Source organism: Megascapheus bottae, chromosome 13 (assembly GCF_031878675.1).
Source record: "Megascapheus bottae isolate mThoBot1 chromosome 13, mThoBot2.hap1, whole genome shotgun sequence".
NCBI classification, from domain to species: Eukaryota; Metazoa; Chordata; class Mammalia; order Rodentia; family Geomyidae; genus Megascapheus; species Megascapheus bottae.
The window spans coordinates 45920408-45939351 of record NC_143521.1 but is presented as its reverse complement, the minus strand read 5'-3'; the positions used below and the strand labels follow the sequence as shown (position 1 = coordinate 45939351).

At 47.6% G+C, this 18944-nt stretch overlaps 1 protein-coding gene across 1 annotated transcript; it reads right to left on the bottom strand.

The window, feature by feature from the left end:
* Positions 1-6528: 6528 nt before the first annotated feature.
* Cckar (cholecystokinin A receptor) lies at positions 6529-15025 on the bottom strand. The gene is made up of 5 exons (XM_090344091.1): positions 14914-15025; positions 14028-14279; positions 10286-10547; positions 8009-8136; positions 6529-7049 (listed from the first exon to the last, which is right to left on the bottom strand). The coding sequence occupies exons 1-5, from the start codon at positions 15023-15025 to the stop codon at positions 6529-6531; spliced, it is 1275 nt and encodes a 424-aa protein (XP_090200217.1).
* Positions 15026-18944: the final 3919 nt, after the last annotated feature.

The following is an 18944-nucleotide window of genomic DNA, read 5'->3' as shown; positions in this document are numbered from 1 at the left end:
AGAGTCTCAGAATGGGCAGCCAGCAGCACCAAGTGTCCAATGCAAGCGTGAGAAGAGAGTTCAGGACATCTCATCTCTCCTGGCTTCTCTCCAAGTGACCTCTGGGGACTGCCCACTGACATTCTGTATTTGTCTTGGGCAAACCCTGTCCCACAGGCCAGGGATCAGATCACAGGGGGTTGACCCTGCTTTCCTGGTGTGTGGGAGCTGAAGATAGTGACCGAGGGGTCACAGGTGCAGAGCCCTGCATTGTAGAACCACCAGCAAACGCGCAGGGCTGTGGCCAAGTGCCTGAGTCTTGTCTTGGTGTCTGCTCTCCTCCTAATGGCTGGCCAGAAGCAAAACTAGCGATTCCTACCAAACCTTGGTGGTTAATAACTTTCCCTAACCAACTGAGCACCTTGGACAGGATAAGTGCTTTTTATTTATTTTGATATAATGATATATAATTTATGGTAAGTGCTTTTAAATAAAGACAATCTCCTTGGGGCTCCACCGTTCCTTGAAGATGGATTATCATTTCGTGGATGATGAAGCAGGCTCAGGGATATGGGTACAGCTCAGTGGTTGAGCACAGTGTGCCTGGCCTGCCTGAGGCCCTGACTTCCAGTCTCTCTATGTCTCTCTGTCTCTGTCACACACACACACACACACACACATCCTGAGACACAGAGGATTTGTTAATCCATCTAAGGGCTCACAGCTAGCAAGAATGAACAAAGAGCCACTCCAGGCTGTTTGGCTCTGGTGTCATGTGTTCCATGTCTTGGGAAGGAAAAGAAGGGAGGCAAACCTGCTAAGGAATGGAAAGTTTCAGCAGCGAGATCTGCAAGTGCACCTGGCAGAATCAGCCGCCTGTGGTGACGTGGGGAGGTGCGAGGGGGGAGCCCGGAGGCCTGCGTTTGCTCTGGGGAGCACGAACCTCCCTGCCAGGGGGACCCTGGATCTGCGCATGCGTGCTGTGAGGGGCTGGCTGCCTAGGCTCCGAGCGAGGCCCTGCGTGTTTGTAGCACATCCAGGACCCGGACCGCCTGGGGAACCGCACACCTGGTGTTGTTTTCTGACCTCAGCTGCGTCGCCTGGGTCGTCCTTGTGCCTGTTTCCGAGCCAAGTCAAAGCCTTGTGTTCTCTGCACATGCGCCTTGGCGAGCTGGCTGAGGTCCTAGGGGAAAACACTGGTAGAAGAGATTTTCCCAGCCCCATCGGCAGCACCCGGGGCCATGGCACCATCAGGGTCATCAGGGTCAGAAAAGTCAGGCAGGGGGCCGGGAGCGTGGCCTAGCGGTAGAGTGCTTGCCCAGCAGGCACGAAGTCCTGGGTTCGATTCCCCGATACCACATACAGAGAAGAACAGAAGACACCGGCCTGTGGTGCTGTGGCTCAAGCGGTAGAGCTCTATAGCCTTGAGAAAGCCCAAGGACAGTGCTCAGGCCCTGAGTTCAAGCTCCAGGACTGGCCAAAAAAAGGGTTAGTCAGGGAGGCTGAAGACAGGGCCCCATGACCTGGATTCAGACTCAATTACCCACATGAGATAAATAGAGGAAAGCAAGGCAGAAGAGTCATCAAAACATAAGCAAAGTGCTCAAGCCGAGTGTTCAGCACCACACACACACACACACACACACACACACACACACACACACTCGACTCCCACCACCATCATGTTCTTCCTGACCGTTCACACCAAATCAGCAGAGCCAGAGGCTCTGGGATGAAATCTCTGCCCAACAGTGAGCTAAAATACATCCCTCTTCCTGTTAGTAGTTCTGTTTGCTCACAGGGATGAGAGAACTGATGAGCTGACGCTTTTATCTGGAAGTTCTACACTCAACTCTTCAGAGGATAGACCCATGATGGCTCAGGGGGTTGTTAACTGAGTGAAAGCGGCAGGTACCAAGTTCAGTCTTGGTCTCCAACCTAAAAAGAAAGAAAAGGAAACTCTAACAGAAAGGAAGAGTATCCCAGCCTTGGGGAGACATGGGTGTGAGGAAAGGTTTGGGGAAATCACTTTGTTTTGAAACAAGAGGAAGCTGATGTACAAAGGGAGTCTCAGAAAGGAAGGGAGACCAGGGAGCAAGAATCAATAGAAGACAAGAGCAATGGCTTTAACTCTGGGAAGGGACAGAGGTATCTGGGCCTTCTCTTGGTCAGACCAGTCTGATAGCCAGAGGAAGAAAATGGACAGGAGGGAGAAGTAAGATTAGGAGACTATTGGGTTACTCCTGCGACTTTCTGAGTTCTAATTAACAACGGGTATTCTCAATAAACTACCAACTAGACAAGAAGAGTCTCAGACGTCACTTATGACAGCTATCTTTCAGTAAGCACCCACTGTTTGGAAAACAATCTTCGTTTGTAGCTAGTTTCTTGAAACGTGGTGCAATTAGGACATATTTTTTTATTTTTTTTCTGCCTCTGTCTCTTCAAACTGTCCCTTTATTCATACTCTTAGCGTGACTAAGTCTAATCCTTCTCCGGAATGTTGGGAAATTTGTCACTTGTTCACTGTCACTTAGTCTTTCTGCAATTTAGAAAAGGCCCCTTTGTGATCTCTTTCAATATCCCTCTAAAATTTATACCAATATTCTCTAATATTATTTGACCTTATTTAAATTTCATAAAACCCCTTCTTATCACGAGCCGGGTACTGGTGGCTCACACCTATAATCTTAGCCACTCAGGAGGCTGAGATCTGAGAATCTCAGTTTGAAATCAACCTGGGCAGAAAGGTCTATGAGAATCTTATCTCTAATTGACCAGCAAAAACTCAGAAGTGAAGTCATGACTCAAATGGTAGAACACCAACCTTGAGTGAAAAAACAAAGTCAGAATACCAGGCCCAGAGGTCAACCCCTCTCCTCCTCTCTGAGTTTAACCCCTCTTCCTACCCCAAATCTGAGTCTTTAGAACAGAGTAATTTGTACCACCGCTACTTAGACCTTAACTACAAAGCTAAGATTCACCATCACTTCTGGGTGCTGTCTTTCCATCCTGAGCCAGATCCTAAGCCTGTGAGTTTGGGTGAGAGGGTCAGCAGTGCAGCTGGTGCATGTCAGGAAGAGAAGTGGTCGGGGATATGGCAATGAGCTCCACTGCAAATGAGGTGACCCAGCTCCTGGGGGACATTGGGTGTTCTTTGATACCCCGAGAGTACTGTGAAATGTCACTGGGGAAAGAGGGAAGGGGTTGATGAAAAGGAGACAGGCAAAGAAAGTTTTGCCCAACAGGCTGACGGAAAAGCTGGCCTGTATGTGTCTCTTTCTGATGATTCTGAGAATAGATCTACTTGATTATGTTGGTAATTTGCCAGAGGTAAAAGCTCATTTACTGATACTATCTCTTGGCTCACTTGTGAGGTGGTGAAGAATATTAACTTCTTCCTAAAAATAAACACATCCAGCCTTCAAATCCTCTACATGCAGGGAGCTCAGTGAGAGCCAGTGTCAGAGCCAGAGGAGGCAGGAGGCCTGGGGTAGGGGTGGGGTTCATCTTCCCTAGGAGTGTCAGGATCTGGGCTGCATCAGGGATGGATGCCTGAGGGCAGAGGTCACTGTGACACACAATGACACAACTCTTCATTCTAGTGTTATGGCCTAGCTCTCTGGAGATGAAACTTCCAGAACACACTGGAAAATGTTCAGGTGGGGGGGAAAGAGGGTTTTGTTTGCTTAATTTTGCTGGCTGCTTTAGTTCAGATTCAGATTACTAATCCTCTTTAGCAACAAGCAAAGGCAATTAACAAAGCAGGAGAATGGTATTATGTAAAAAAAATAATAATCAGTAAAATCAGATCTTTCCAAAAAGGTCAAATGCAGATCCTGAAAGTTAATAGCTTTTCCCTCTCTACTCTCTCTGTCTCTCTCCTTTTTCTGTCTCTCTGTCTCTGTTTCTGTCTCTGTCTGTCTGTCTGTCTGTCTGTCTCTCTTTTGTAAACACTCCTATTAAGCCTAAGACTTCCCAATAAATTGAATCATTGGAGCAATTTTATTATCCTATCTAGGAAAAAAATCCTTTTATATTTTTATATACTTTAAAAATATTTTGAAATAGGGCCACTAGATAGGATGCCTTTCAGTGCGTGAAACCTAGTCATTTGAGAAACACCCATTGCTCATCTGAAATTAGAATTTAGCTGGGCATCTGCGTTTTTATTAAGTAATCCTGGAAACTGTTATTTTACGTTAATTCGAGTTTAGAAAGTATGTTCCAGAAGTTCCTAATAAGGGATGGGGGGAACTGGCTGGCGAGCAATTCATTTTTTTTTTTTTGGTCAGTCATGGGACTTGAACTCTGGGTCTGGGCCTTGTCCCTGAGCTTTCAGCTCAAGGCTATCACCCTCCCTTGAGCCACAGAGCCACTTCAGCAATTCATCTTTTTTTTTTTTAATAAGCGAATACTGTCTGGTGGAAGGTAAAGATTTAGTCTTCTAACAAGAAAATTATAGGTGACATAAGACATACTCAGCTATGAGAGACATTTTTATTTCTTGTGTCTCTTGTGATTTTCTACTTGTTTTTAGGGGTAGTGGGGTGGAACTTGCCAGGTAAGTGCTCTACCACTTGAGCCATGCTCCCATGACAAAGTGCAATCTGAGCAATGTATGTTTTTCTTGGTAGAAGGTTTACCTTGACATCTTTGAAAGAGCTGGTGACAGATGGCAAAATAAGACTGCGGTCTGAGGAAGGGGCAGGCAGCTTTGAAAATTGTCCTATACTAGTCATCCTCTCAATAGTTTCTCCCCAGCACGTGATTGTTCTTTGCAGAAAACAGATGTGGTGTTTACATCTTGCAGAACATGTTACCTGATCACTGCTGTCCATTCTCTTCCTCCTTCTTATTTTGGCAGTATGGGACTTGAACTCGGGGCCTTACTGGACAGATATTCTACCATTTAAGCTATGCCTCCAGCCCCCCCCTCACAGATTTTTAGGGGTGTACTGGCTATAGTATATCATGCAGAGTATCCAGCTCAGCTCAGCGGATCTTTATGGTCAGCTCACTTCTCATGCTCGCTGGGTAAAGCTGTATTTTTTTGGTTTGTGGATATTTGCTTATTTCCTGCACAGGCAGGCAACTTCTGTTAGAAAATGCCCACATTCATTTACAGCAAGGGCAACGTTTCTCTTCTGAAGGAAAAAGATGGTGCATGGACCCGACACCTTGTGTTCTCTAGAAATGTCCTATTATGCACTGAGATTTCTAAATTAGAGGAGAGAGATTTCAGCACTCGTTTTGCAGTGAAGTTCCCATGACACTCCTTTTTTGAAGGAATGTAAAGTAATAACACTTGTTGAATTTCAACATCCATTAAACAATTCCTTTTTTAAACACATCCAAGAATACTATGTTTATCTGTAAAGTATGTAAGTATATGTTCAGTTTACACATCTGTATAAGATTGCCCAAATATTAGCAGATACATAGGTTGTATTTAAAAGCACAGGCAGTGTTGACATTCAAAAGTGATTTGTTAACTTAATCCAAGAAGGCTAGTTTTCTTCTGGGGTTGACTATGTACTTTTCCATTGTTGGCCAGCTACACAAACTTACAAATCTCCTTTGTAGCTAGAGATCTTTCTGGAAAAGAGGAAGTGCAGGTGTGTATGAGAAATTAAATTGGGGCAAAGTAGTTAATGGAGTTAAAAAACCACCTTATAAAGAAGAAGTAAAACAGTACATACCACTAAAGAAGAAAAAAAAGCTGTCAGGGACTGGTGGCTCATGCTACTCAGGAGGCTGAGATCTGACAAACATAGTTGGAGGAAAGTCCATATGACTCTCACCTCCAATTCACTGGCAAAAACAAAAACCCAAAACACTAGGAATGGAGTTACAGTTCGAATGATAGAGGGCCAGTCAGTGTCTGGGTCCAAAACAAGAAAAGGTTCTTCATGCATGTTCTGCTCCTGGGATACATTAGTCCTAGCTCTTGGCCACCTACTCTTTTCTTTGTGGAAATGTGAATTGTAAATTCTGTCTTAGAGGCCGCATTCCCTTCCTTCTTCTGATGATGACGTGAGCTGAAATCCTTCCTCTACCTCGAGGTGGAAACGAACAGCTCGTTGTCTTCCTAGGGAACCTGGGCCTCCAGGGCTCCTGACCTGATGATCACACACAGTGCGGTGGCCGTGGTAGGAACGTGACAGAGGGAGGACAGGGAAAAGCAGCTTCCATAGTTCTGCATGAGTGCAGAGCGTGCCACTCTGGGGTGTTCTAGAATCTTCCAGAGCTCAGCCGCGTCCATGCTTCCATCCTGGACCTGGCTTGGCAGGTCCACGTGTGGCAGGAGGCCTGTGGGATGTGTGTGTGTGTGTGTGTTCCTTTTCTGATGCATGTTATGGAGAGTTCCTTGGCTTGCTTTATGTGGAAACTGAGGCACAAGCCTTCCCATGGAACAGAAGGAGGGATGGAAGAACAGACTAGGCGGGGGGGGGGGGGGGGGGGAGGGCCCTCCTCCTCTTTCCCTTCTGCCTCCCCCTCCTCCTCCCCCTCCTCCTCCGCTCCCCCCCCACCTAGCCCGGGGCCAGCTCAGGGGGTCGGGGCGGCGGGGCCCCCGTGGCTGGAGGAACACCTGGACAGCGAGGCCCCCAGGGTCCTCCCGCCGCCGCCGCCCCCGCCGTCGTCGTCGTCGCCGGCCTGGCCGGGCCCGCCCGGGGGCCCGGGGCTGCGGCAGCAGGGGAAGGTGGCGGCGAAGCCCTGTCGGAAGCGCTTGTTCATGAAGCAGTAGACGATGGGGTTGACGCAGGAGGAGGTGTAGGAGAGCAGGTGGATGAAGGAGATGGGGGTCCCGGAGAGGCGGCGCTCGGCCGCGCCGGGGTCGTAGGCGCGCCAGGCGTTGGCGCTGAAGACGGGCATCCAGCAGAGGAAGAAGAGGAGCACGACCACCAGCAGCATGCGGACCACGCGCTTCTTCGCCACCAGGGTGGCGGCCGAGCCGCTGCTCCGGACGCGCCCGGCCCGGCTGCCGCCGCCGCCGCCGGTGGACAGCGGCCGCAGCTCCAGCTTCCGGGGCTCCCGGGGGCCGCGGCCGCCCGCGCTCTGCCGCCTGTCTGGGTGAGCAAGCCACAGGGCCGCGGTCAGCGCAGGGGGGGAGGGGGAGGGGGAGGGGGAGGGGGAGAGGGAGGGGAAGGGAGAGAGGGAGGGGAAGGGGCGGGGCCACCGCGGGTGGGAAGGAGGGGGCGGGGCCACCGCGGGCGGGGAGGGGAGGGAGGGGCGGGGCCACCGCGGGCCACGCCCCCCACCCGGGGGAAGGCCAAGGTCAACAAGTCTTGGGTTAGTCCAGGGGCTGAATGGCTGCAGGCAGAGCAGAATCATGATTACAGACACCTCAGGGTGTCTGTTTGAAGACATTACCAAGAGTCTGGGACACACACTTCTACCCTGATCCTTGGGTCATGTGGGTAGCTTTTCCTTTTATTCCAAGACAGTCCGTTTTTGAGAAGGAGGAATCCCCATTTTACAGATGGGGAAATAGAGTCTCCTGACTGCCACATGACACAAAGCCTCATAGGAAATCCACTCCACCATCTCCACTGTATAGACATTAGACTAAAATGACAGGGTAGGAGGCTGAGATCTGAGGATCGCAGTTCAAAGCCAGCCAGGGCACTAAAAGCATTAAAGAATGTGAGACTCTTATCTCCAGTTAATCACTGTAAATGGGAAGTGGTGTTGTGGCTCAGCCTTTAGCTGGAGAGCTCAGGGAGTCCCCCCCCCAAAAAAAATCTCTGAGGTTCTTATGTCCAATAAATCTGCCAGAACCCCAAAGTAGAAGTGTGGCTCAAGTGACAGAGTGCTATCACTCGATAGAGCACAAAGGATTGGCAGGAGTATCAGGCTGCGAGTTCAAACCCCAGTTATCAGCATACACACACACACACACACACACACACACACACACACACACACACACACACACCGTTTCCACTGTGCTCCATATACGAGGACGGTATCAAGGATCAAGGATTCTGGGCTCCTTTGGTAGAAATTGTCAGTTAAACAGGCTTACCTTTCGAAGATTTCTTCTGGCTGGCATCAAATTTTATTCCTTGGTAGAGTTCCAGAGAGATTAATCCATATGCCACCATCATCACAATTCCAGGGATAATAAAGAGGATGAGCAGCAGGAACGTATGCCTGATACAATTAAAAGAAATTCAATAACCGGCAACTCTGGACATTCAAACTCAGAGGGGAAGGAATGATGGTCTGAGCAGACACATCAATCACTAGCATACCCCGTCCTTGGAAATTCCATGTCTGGAGGCTCAGACATTAGAACTTGTTTACTTCTTTCTTCTCTTTTTAAAGATAGTCTTTATGAAAGACAAGTGGGAAAGGTTTGACATAATTCTGTTCCTGAAACAAGCCAATATTTGAAAAATAATAAAAAGCCAGGTAAGGTGGTGTTCATTCACAATCCCAGATACTACGAAGGTTGAGGTAGAAGGACCAATTGAGCCTTGGTGTTCAAAGCCAGTATTAGCAACATGGCACAATCCTATCTCTAAAACAAACAGAAATCAACACCAGGAGCAAGAAGAAAAAAAAAAAAACACCCAGAACAACCCAGTAGCAACCATAAAGAACTAGTAAATCTTTAAATGAGGCCCCGTGAGTTATAAAGCTGTTACCAATATAATAATCATAGTAAAAATGAGAACTTGCAACATTATTATACATATATGATAGACAATATATGTATGCTGACCTAAGCACTTGACATATATTACATATATTTAAGTCCCATAACAGATTTGGAAGTATAAACTATTATCCTACTGCTGATTTCCGAGATAAGATTTTGAGACTGAAGGAGATGAATTTATCTACCCTCTCCTTGCTTGTGGTAGAGGTAGAATTTGAACTCCAGCAATAAGTCTTCAGAAGCAGAGCTCTTTGGAATGGAGACTTTAAGAAAGGAGCTAGGTGTTGGTGACACAAGCCTTTTGTTTTTTTTACGCAATGTATTCTGGCTGTTTCCGATTCCTGAGCAGCTCATGAATTTCCACAGGTTCTGATTCCTCTCCCTGCTGTGAAGCTTTCGTGGCAGCAACACTTGTTCTCCAGCCTGGCGGGGTAGAGCTATGCTTTCTCTAAACATGTTGGACTCCTGAGGAATCACAGCCTCCTGGCTTATGAGTCTATCCTCTAAATCACGTTTGCTGTCTGGCCTATGTAAGGTGACACGGGAAGGCCATAAAATTGTCAGTGGTGGGGCCATTTCTCACACAATTGGACATGTTTTCATAAGATTTCTTTTCAGGTCTTAGAAATAACCTCATTTGCAACATAATTGTTTCTCTGTGTGTGTGTGTGGTGGGGGGCATGTACTGAAAGGAAAAAGGTAAAGAAGGCAGAGAGAGCATCTGTGTTGAGACTATTCTGTGTATCTAGTTTCCTGCTTCTAACACATCCTCACAATGAGGAAACACAGCACCCTACATTTACTTGTGTCACTTAAAAAAAAATGCTAGTCCTGGGGCTTGAACTCAGGGCCTACATGCTGTCCTTGAGCTTTTCTGTTCGAGGCTGGTGCTCTACGACTCGAGCCATAACTCCACTTGTGACTTTTTGGTGGTGATTAGAGTCTCATGGAGTTCTCTGCCAGGGCTGGCTTTGAACCTTGATCCTCAGGTCACAGCCTCCTGAGGAACTAGAGTTACAGGCATGAGCCACTGGTACTTAGCACGAGACAGATTTGTAAAATATTTCTATTATTTACTCTTAGCAGAGCTAGAGTCTAAAGCTTAGCATGCTTACATGGCCATCCTGCTGGTAAGCAAGGAGTGCATGTAAGAATTTCCCTCGTGTCTGGTAGAGTTCTGGGTGAGCATCGTGGTGAGCTGTAAGGAAAGCCATGTGGGATTTGGGTACACTCCCTGCTCTGTCTTCCATTTTTCAGAGAATGGTAGCTTTCCAAGTCTTCTAGTCTAAAGGTCTTCCGCCATCTGCAGAGTAGGCCTGTGGTTTCCGTACAGTCTCTGATCTCACGAGCCTTGAGAGTGTGGACAAGTTGATCTTTCCACGTCTCGGCTTCCTAATCTAGGGTGTGAGTGTGGTAACTGGACCTCAAACCCATATGGTTTTGGGGAGATTGATTGAGTCACTCTACATAGGGCATTTAAATGGTGGCGCTCCAGCTTGGAATTTGACTCTGACGGTTATTCTAGAATGAGGCTAGAATGATCTTCCTCTGGAAATCTTGAGGACACGGCACTCCAGATGTTCACGCTGCTAACTTACACCAGGTCGTGCGTAAGAAGAGAGCATAGAATCAACTTACCAGGACTGCTGCATGGCGTCGTTTGGCAGGAGAAAGCGGCACATGTTTGCGGTCTGGTTGTTATTTTTGGTAAAAGGCACCAGGCTGCTGTAGATAGGGTAGGGCGTCATGATGGTGAAGGAGAGACACCAGGTAGCTGTGATCACCTTCAACGCGTGCGATTTGGTTTGCCAGACCCGGGACTTTAAGGGTTTGCAAATGGCGCTGTATCTTTCCAGCGAGATGGCGACCAGATTGAAGGTAGAGACGCTCACAGAGGTGCCTGGGAAGGAGCACAGAAGCCAGTCACATTGGCACTGAAGTGCAATGCCTACGTGCAGGTTAGTTTAAAGCCTGTCTCCTCAGCACAGGTTTCATATCAGAGGAAACTACTCCAGGGGAAAGAAATGTGGTGTATGTGTATTTTAAAAAGATGATTGGGTTGCCGGCTTTGTTCCAAGAGGTTTCTAAAGGCAGCGAAGACTATGTTTACAAATCTCCTGGCCAGTTTTCAGATAAGTTATTGAGCTTTGATTATAATCAAAAGAGTCATTAATTAATAACCAAAGGTATAAAAATACATTGCTAGCTCACAGAAAACTAAAGAAAACCTCTAGCTGGGTGCCAGTGGCTCATGCCTATAATCCTAGCTAACACAGGGTGATGAGATCTGGGGATCAGAGTTTGACGCTAACCCTGGGCAGAAAAGGCTGTAAGACTGCAAGACTCCAAATCTGTCTCTAAGCAAAGAACCAGAGTGGGGGTGTGCCTCAACTGGTAGAGTGCCATTCGTAAGCAAAAGGGCTGAGCAAGAGTGCAGGGCCCTATCTGAATTGGAAGCACTGATTTTATGAGAACATGATTTTAAAGAGTGAAACATCCTGAATTTCAGAACGTTGTTTGTTGAAAGAATACATAGACAAAAGAATGGAAGAGAAAAATTCTATCATGTAAACGTTTCTCTGAGGTCTTTCTAGTGGCTCTACTTTTATGTGTTTTATGAAACACACACATGTCATGATTACAATAAAGATATCAGGAAGACCACCTTAAAAATATATCCTTGTATGTGGTCCAAAAGGTCTTAATCTCCCCTGGCAGCATGTATGTCTACGTATTATGTCTTATAATGCTTTGAAAACTTCTCCTGAATCTTAGAGTTAGATATACTGTCACTTCTGCACTCATCCCATAATTCCTCAAGCCTCAGTATTAATATAGGTTTGAGATCAGAACCTGGCAAAGTTAGAGCCCCCCTATGTATACAAATAGGCATTATGTCTCTAAAACTATGTTTAAGCATTAAAGAGGCTTAGCCCTAGATTTTTCAGTCTTCAAGGAGTCTGATTCTCCTCCCAACACATGAAGTAAAAACTCCTGTTCTGGGCAGCTTTTTTTCTATTCTGTGATTTCATCTTATAAGTCTGAGAACATGTAGAAAAGAGAGGGCAGTCAGACTTCTCAAGTTCCTTCTGTATAATGCCCACAACCATTCTTGGTTTGTTTGTTAATATTAATTATTAGCAATAGTATTAAAGAGACCGTAAAGCTGAAAGAAGAATTCAAATGACTAGAATTAGAAAACAGTCACAATGACATTCTAAATACCTTCACAATTATCTGGCTTTCTTCTTTAATTTTTTCCTTCTTTTTTTGATTGTTCTAAAATGTTTTCTTAATTAAAGTGAGATTGGCCATAACACAAAGTTGAGCAGTGTAAAATGAACAGTTGCATGAACTTACAATGTCAGGAATCACATGGAACTCAACATCACCTTCTGAGAGCGAATTCCCAGGTCTCTGGACAGGCCTGGAGAAGCTAAGGCACTAGAAAGTTCTGGTGATCATTTTGTCATTATGGAACACTGATGCTTTTCTTTTCTTTTCCTTTTTTTGCCAGTCCTGGGCTTGAGCTCAGGGCCTGAGCACTGTTCTTTGACTTTCTCAAGGATAGAGCTCTACCACTTGAGCCTCAGCAGCACTTGCGGCTTTTTTCTATGTATGTGATACTGAGGAATGGAACCCGGGTCTTCATGCATGCTAGGCAAGCACTTTAACCACTAGGCCAAACTCCCGGCCCCAACACTGATGCTTTTCATCTGTAGACTTTTGAAAATGATTTTCAGAGGACTTGGGCACAGAGTGATATGTTCTTGTGACCTGTTTGTGGCCTGAGGGTCAGGAATTCATACCACTATGTTTGTGCTGGGTCCTGCTTCCTCAAGTGGAAATTTCTTTTTAAAGTTTTCTGGTTATTGAAGGCTGCCTGACCCAACTTAGTACCAACTGTGTGTGTGTTGCGGGAGGGGGGCCGCAGTGGTCCTGGGGCTTGAATTCAGGGCCCGGCTGCTGTGCTTCCTCAAAGCAAGTGTTATACCATTTGAGTCGTAGCTTCACTTCTGGCTTTTTGGTGGTTTATTGGAGATAAGAATCTCACTTGACTGACTGGGCTGGCTTTGAACCACAATCCTTAGATCTCAGCCTTCTGAGTAGCTAGGGTTATGAGTATGAGCAGGGGCAACTGGCATGATGCTGCATATTTTACAAGGCTTGGATTAGAACAAAAACAATTCCCTCCCATCACCATCTTTCCTTCTCTCCCAAGTAGTTAGTTCTAAGAACAGGTGAGGATGAAAGCAGTTGGGCAGAGAGAAGAGAGCACAAGAAACAAGGTTTTATTGAGCTTCAGAAGAGCCATTACTATGGTCAACTCAGGCAGGGCTTCGCCTGTGAGTGGCTACTAATACTGGTTCAAACCCCAGCTGTGGGATTGCTGCCTGTGTGTCCTTGGGTACATTGAGAACCTCTCTGTGCCTCTGTCCTCACCTTGATAAATGGGCAAGTTGATAAAATAAGATCATGGAAGTAAAAATCCTTTACCCCAATATCTGGCACATAAAAGTACTTGAAAACTTAAGAGTTCTGCTGAGTTTCTAGTTGTTGGTTTTTTTTTTTTTGTAATCAGATTAATTTCAGATACAGAGTGCTAAATATCTCAACCAAAAAAAGATTATCTCAATGCACCCTCTGCCCCCAAGAGCACATTCAACTCCTTACCTGGGGCATAGACCTCTTTGTCTGCCTGCCTGCCTGCCTGTCTGTCTGTCTGTCCGTCCATCTGTCCGCCTGTCTGTCTGTCTCTGATATGGTTCTAGTCGCTGGGAAGTTATTCCTAAGAAGAAAATCTAGACCTATGGTCCTGTGCTCTGTGACAAAGCAAGGGACGCAAAGAAGTAAGCCTTTTCCATGTTCCATGACTGCACTGTCTCCAGGAGCTGTGAACCACAATCCATGATTCCCAGAAAGGGCCAGGGCCACCTGAAACCACTTTCAGGTTGTCTCCGTGTGCTCGGGACCCAGTGTATTCCACATCCTCTATCAACTTCCAACACACAGAACTTGAACTCAGGGCCTGGGCTCTGCCTCTGAGCTCTTCTGCTCAAGCTAGCACTCTACACTCAAAGTGTACACAGCATTATTTCCAGTTTTTTTTGGGGGTGCGGGGGGTTGTTGCAGATAAGAGTCTCATGGACTTTCCTACCATCATTCTCAGATCTCCACCTCTTGAGTCACCAGGCTTACAGGAAGCAGCCATCCATGCCTGGCATCCAACCCACATAAATGCTTGGTGGACTTACCACCATGCCAGTCCCTGTGTTTGTGGCCAGAGCCTGACACAGCCAGGTGTTCGTGGGCTAGGCCGCAGCGGGGGCCCCTCTGCGGCGGCGCTCAGGGCTGGGAAGGGTCTGAGCTGAGCACTCACCCATGAAGTAGGTGGTAGTCTTGCACACTGCGCTCCCGAAGATGAAGTCCCTGAGCAGGTTGGGGATGAGGTTGAAAGGCATGCAGAAGAGGCAGAGCATGAGATCGCTGACAGCCAGGGAGAGCAGGAAGATGTTGGTGACGGTCCGCATCCTCTTGTTCCGAATCAACACGGCGATAACCAGCGCGTTCCCCAGAACGCTGAGCACAAAAATCAAGGTGTACAGCGAAATCTGCACAGCTGGCTGCCACTCTGCAGACGGGCAGACACAGGTGGAAAGGGCGGCGGTTGTGAGAGCTTTGCTGTGCATTTCCCCCCTCTTGGAAGGGAGGCGTGCACACCCCATCTATTTCTGCCCCAACCACATTCATGCTGAAACAAACTGAGACAGCCTGGCTAATCCAGATGCTTTGAACAGGTGGGTTTGTGAAAGGAGCTCTCTGGAAGCCGCTTTTGCCTAAGGATAGAATTTCTAAACCACGAGGGCTTCTTTTGCTGAGATGCTAAGTAATCACTTAGTAATCACTTCCAAAAACTCTCCCCCCCCAAGACAAGCTACCTCGCCCTGGCCTCCCACAGCACCTTTTTAAAAGAACGCTCGTGGAGTTCAGCCTTGCACACTGGCATTTCCTTCTGCTCTTTCTCCTCCTCCTGCTTGGATTCCTCCAACCTCAAGTCCTACGTGTGAGTCCCCAACTTTAGGCTCAGTAAGACAATCAAATTCCAGTTTGCTTTGGATCTTTGATTCCAACTTCAGGGCCTGGGACGGAATCCCTGGCTCCTACCACCCTGCAGGTTAGATTGTTCCTTTATCAGCTGTGCCTTCAGTCCTTTCTCCCTCAATTCCCAAGACTTCGGAATGAAAAGAATCGCCTGTGGCACCGACCTTTAGAAGGGTGAGACTTTTCCACGCAGAAGAGTGTCTCGTTGTCCAGCCCGAGTTCGCAGAGGGGGGAGAAGCCGCTCCCATTCACGAGCAGGCTGTCCGCCGCGTCCATCCTCGCCTGCCGCTCTCTGTCAAGTGCCTGCGAGAGAGCCAGGGAAAGGCACCCTTCCAGCTCATTCCTCTAATGGTGGCAGAGTCCACATGCAACCTGCCCTGGAGAGACGCACAGGAGGAGGCGATTTCCAGGGGTGGCCTTTTGCAGTCATTCTTAAAACCACCTGGAGCTCGCCCTGCTCCTTCTGGCTGGATGAAAGAGTGCTTGCATTACTATGGTTGAAACACAGCTGGTGCCAGCTGAGCTTGCTCCCACCCCTCCTTCTCCTGGGGCCCGACTGCAAGAGTTATTAACCCTTCCCAGAGAGGGGCTACTTTTGCCACACACAGACACAGACACAGACACAGACACAGACACAGACACACACACACACACACACACACACACACACACACACACACACTCCCCTAGTGCTTCTCCTCTCTGTACACACCCCTATCCTAACCTAGACATTTACAGAACAAAGCCCACATGGGCTGTGTCAGACAGGACCAATTAACATGGTAACAGATCCAGGACCCAGGGCCATGGACTGCTGCCTCCCACCTCCCCATAGAAAAGCAATTAGTGCCTTTTTAGCTTTGGAGCCATGCCCAGCCATGTGTGTGGCGACTACTGCTGGTTGTTAAGTTGTTACTAACCGCAGTGGAATGCCTTATGGTCTCTACCCTTGATAATTAGAGGCAGGGGGCACGTCCAAATATAGGCACGGGGATCCTTACTGTAAAAGAAGGTTTCTCCTTCATTCATTTCTCCATTCATTCAGCTTGCACCCATCGTTTTCTAGCACATCAGTGTGTAATGAGTAAGATTACTGATGTGGTGATTACGTGTCCTGAAGGAAGTTCAGCATGGGGTGGGAACGGGTAGGAATGGATGATCAGGAAAGGCTCCTGGAGGAGGAGACCCTGACCTGTGATGTACATGAAGTGGAGGAGGAAGGTTGGTGAAGTTTTCGGGGTAGTTGCTTCTAGGCAGAAGGATCTGTTAATAACAGCAGAGGTGACAGCCAGTGCAAAGGCCCTGAGGTGGGAATGAGCTTGGCCCACTTGAAGAGCAGATAGAAGTAGATATGAATGAGAGGTGGATGGCTAGATGGGAAATGAATTTGGGGGGAAGCCCCTTGTCACCCATTCACCCATTGAATAACTTACCTCCTCGGTTTAGGTGTTCTGTCAGCAGGCTGGCTTGCTTGACGGAGTTAGTCTCTGGGCCTCCTCCAGGCTCATTTTCTTCATGTGTTGAGATGGAAATGACTGCATAGGTACTTACGATGGAGACTGATTGACGCAGGACAGAAAGTATTATTAAATCACAAATGGCTGTGTGAATGGTTTGCCACTAATAATGGTGATTGTCCTTTTACAAATGAGGGCACTGGGGAGACTTAGAGTGGCTGTCCCCCTGAGCTGGGTCCTTCCTGTAGTTTGGCGCCTGGCGTCTACCATTGCTTAGCTTATAGGGAGCCAGAGCCTAGGTCTCTACTTACTTATCTGCCACCCGCCCAGCTGGCAGCATGTGCCACCCGTGGTCTAGCTGCCAGTCCTGCTGGCTGAGAGTGGCCCCAGAGCAGTGGTGCTAGTGGCAGGTACAGCTGGGGAGGGGGGCTGCTCCAGTTCTCACTCTCCCAACAGCAATGTGTGGCTGTGAGCTCAAGTGTCAGGAGAGCCGAGGGATGGAGGTGGATCTGCTTTGAGCTGAAATGGAGCCAACTGCAGGGGGTGGAAGTGGGGAGTGCCCATGGTTTTTTTTTCTTCCATCTTCCCTTCCTCCCTTCCTTCCTCTCTCCCTCCTTCCTTTCCCTCCTGCCTGTCTGCCTTTCTGACTTCCTCTATCCATTCCATCATCCCTCCTCTCCTGAGTATCTAGGATTATAGACGTGGGCCATTAGCCCCTGACTTGTTCTCGTCATTTATGCACGTTGCTTGGCAGGAAGTGAGGGTGAGCACTGCAGACCCCATGCACACACAGCGAGGGGTGCCTTATTGTCTCTTCACAGCTGACTTAACGAAGTCTGTGGTTTAAATAAAGTGGGATTTCCCACCTCTAAAGTCTAGGAACCTGCATTTCTACCAGGAATCCGTAGTGTTTTGAAGGCCAGCTGGTAGGATGCTCTGGGAACCCCTGAGAGTGGAGGGCAGACATTGGACTACATGGGTCTAAGCCTGATTTTCACACTGTGGAGTCTCAGTCTGCTCATCTACAAAACAGGAATAAAATACAGCTACCTGTAAAGAGAACAACACATGAAAAGAATCACAAACAACGTGGAACATCGTGCCACATACGAATTGTTCTTAATGGGTAAGGATAGTTCCAGACTTAATCCTATCATGGTCAGGCTAAGGGTTTGCCTCTCTAATACCCTAGCCCAGCTGACATACCAGGTGCTTGGTCAATGAGAAGAAATGAAGAGTAAGTAATTAGGAAAGCCAATATTTTATTGCTTATTATGCCCTACCCCCTGTTTTTTTTGTCAGTTGTGGGGCTCGAACTCCGGGCCTGGGTGCTGTCCCTGAGCTCTTCAGCTCAAGGCTACCACTCTACCTTTTGAGCCACAGCATCATTTCTGGTTTTCTGGTGGTTAATTGGAGATAAGAGTTTCACAGATTTTTGTGCCCAGGTTGACTTTGAACTACAATCCTCAGAGCTCAGCCTCCTGAGTAGTTAGGATTCCAGGCTTGAGCCACCAGTGTTCAGCTTTTATTATGCCCTTTTATAACTCAGTTTCATTGCATTTTCTCCTGTCCCACTCTGGATTTTTCACTGTGAGTTTGTGAGCAAGCACTATTAATTATCAGTTAACAACACACACACACACACACACACACACACACACACACACACACAGAAAGAGAGAGAGAGAGAGTGAGAGAGAGAGAGAGAGACCGCTCCACTGGGAGATGCTGGGGTTCTCCAGGGAAAAAGAGATTCATTTCCAGGATGTCAGTTCTCATTTCATTCAAAGTACTGTGCTAGGTGCTGGGTGCCAGTGTGAGCCAAAGACATGGCATTCCTGATCTTGAGAGACACTCGGTCCACTGAGGTAGACAAGTGACCAGGTAGACCAGGAAATGGCACAGTGCCCATCCTCTGGCTGGGAGCAGCTCCAGGTGAGTTGGTACAGATTGACTACATTGATTCAGAATGTTTTAAATGTCCCAAACCCAGGACTAACTAATCCTTTGAGGCTCCTGAGAGTCCACAAAGCCTTGTGGGTCTTGGAGCCTTTTTAAATTTCCTAAGCCAGAAAGAAAGAACGTTATGTTTCTGGGTAATGAAATTATTAACTGCTTCTCAATTTTCCATCTTAACGAACAATTATTCTAACACACTGATTTATCTGTGTGTTTTCTTCCTAATTAGAATGTTAATGACATACTCATCGCCATTTTGGGGGTTAAATACAGAAAAATGGTAGGTATAAATAGAACATAAATAAAACTTCAAGGCCATATATGATTTCTTCTCAACACAAAGCCCCTTTTAAAGAAGCACAGCGCCAAAGCAGAAGTGGTTTTCAGGTGCTTGTGTGTATGGGAGGCACAGACAGGGTGATGTGACATTTCTTCAAATTCTCTGCCTCTTTGTAGCCCTCCCCCCTTCCCCCCAGATCTGCTGCTCAGTCCTCAGCGCGCGCTGCCATGCCAATCTCCCCAAGGCTGTAACCTACCCAGGCTCCCCTCTGTCTCTTCCTCTAACTGGCTTGGCCTTCTGGAAGAGACCAGCAGGGACTTCCTTACAGTGACAGCCAACTGGGCTCTTTCTTACAGGAAGGGTGATGCCCGGGAAGGGTGATGCCCGAGGCTCCCCGACACCCCAGCATCCCACAGATGATAGCCGGCCTTCACCTCCTGCTCCTCTTCCCTCTGTGAGAGCTCTGGGAGAAATCTCAGCAATCCTTTCTGATCTTTAG

What these genes read in the sequence shown, in the direction of transcription:
- Cckar (XM_090344091.1), bottom strand. Translation starts at nt 15,025, where the DNA reads ATGGACGCGGCGGACAGCCTGCTCGTGAATGGGAGCGGCTTCTCCCCC. An exon ending in GACTACCACCTACTTCATGG is followed by an intron (nt 10,548 to 14,027) that starts GTGAGTGCTCAG and finishes GCTCCTTCCCAG; the next exon opens with GCACCTCTGTGAGCGTCTCT. An exon ending in GACGCCATGCAGCAGTCCTG is followed by an intron (nt 8,137 to 10,285) that starts GTAAGTTGATTC and finishes TAATTGTATCAG; the next exon opens with GCATACGTTCCTGCTGCTCA.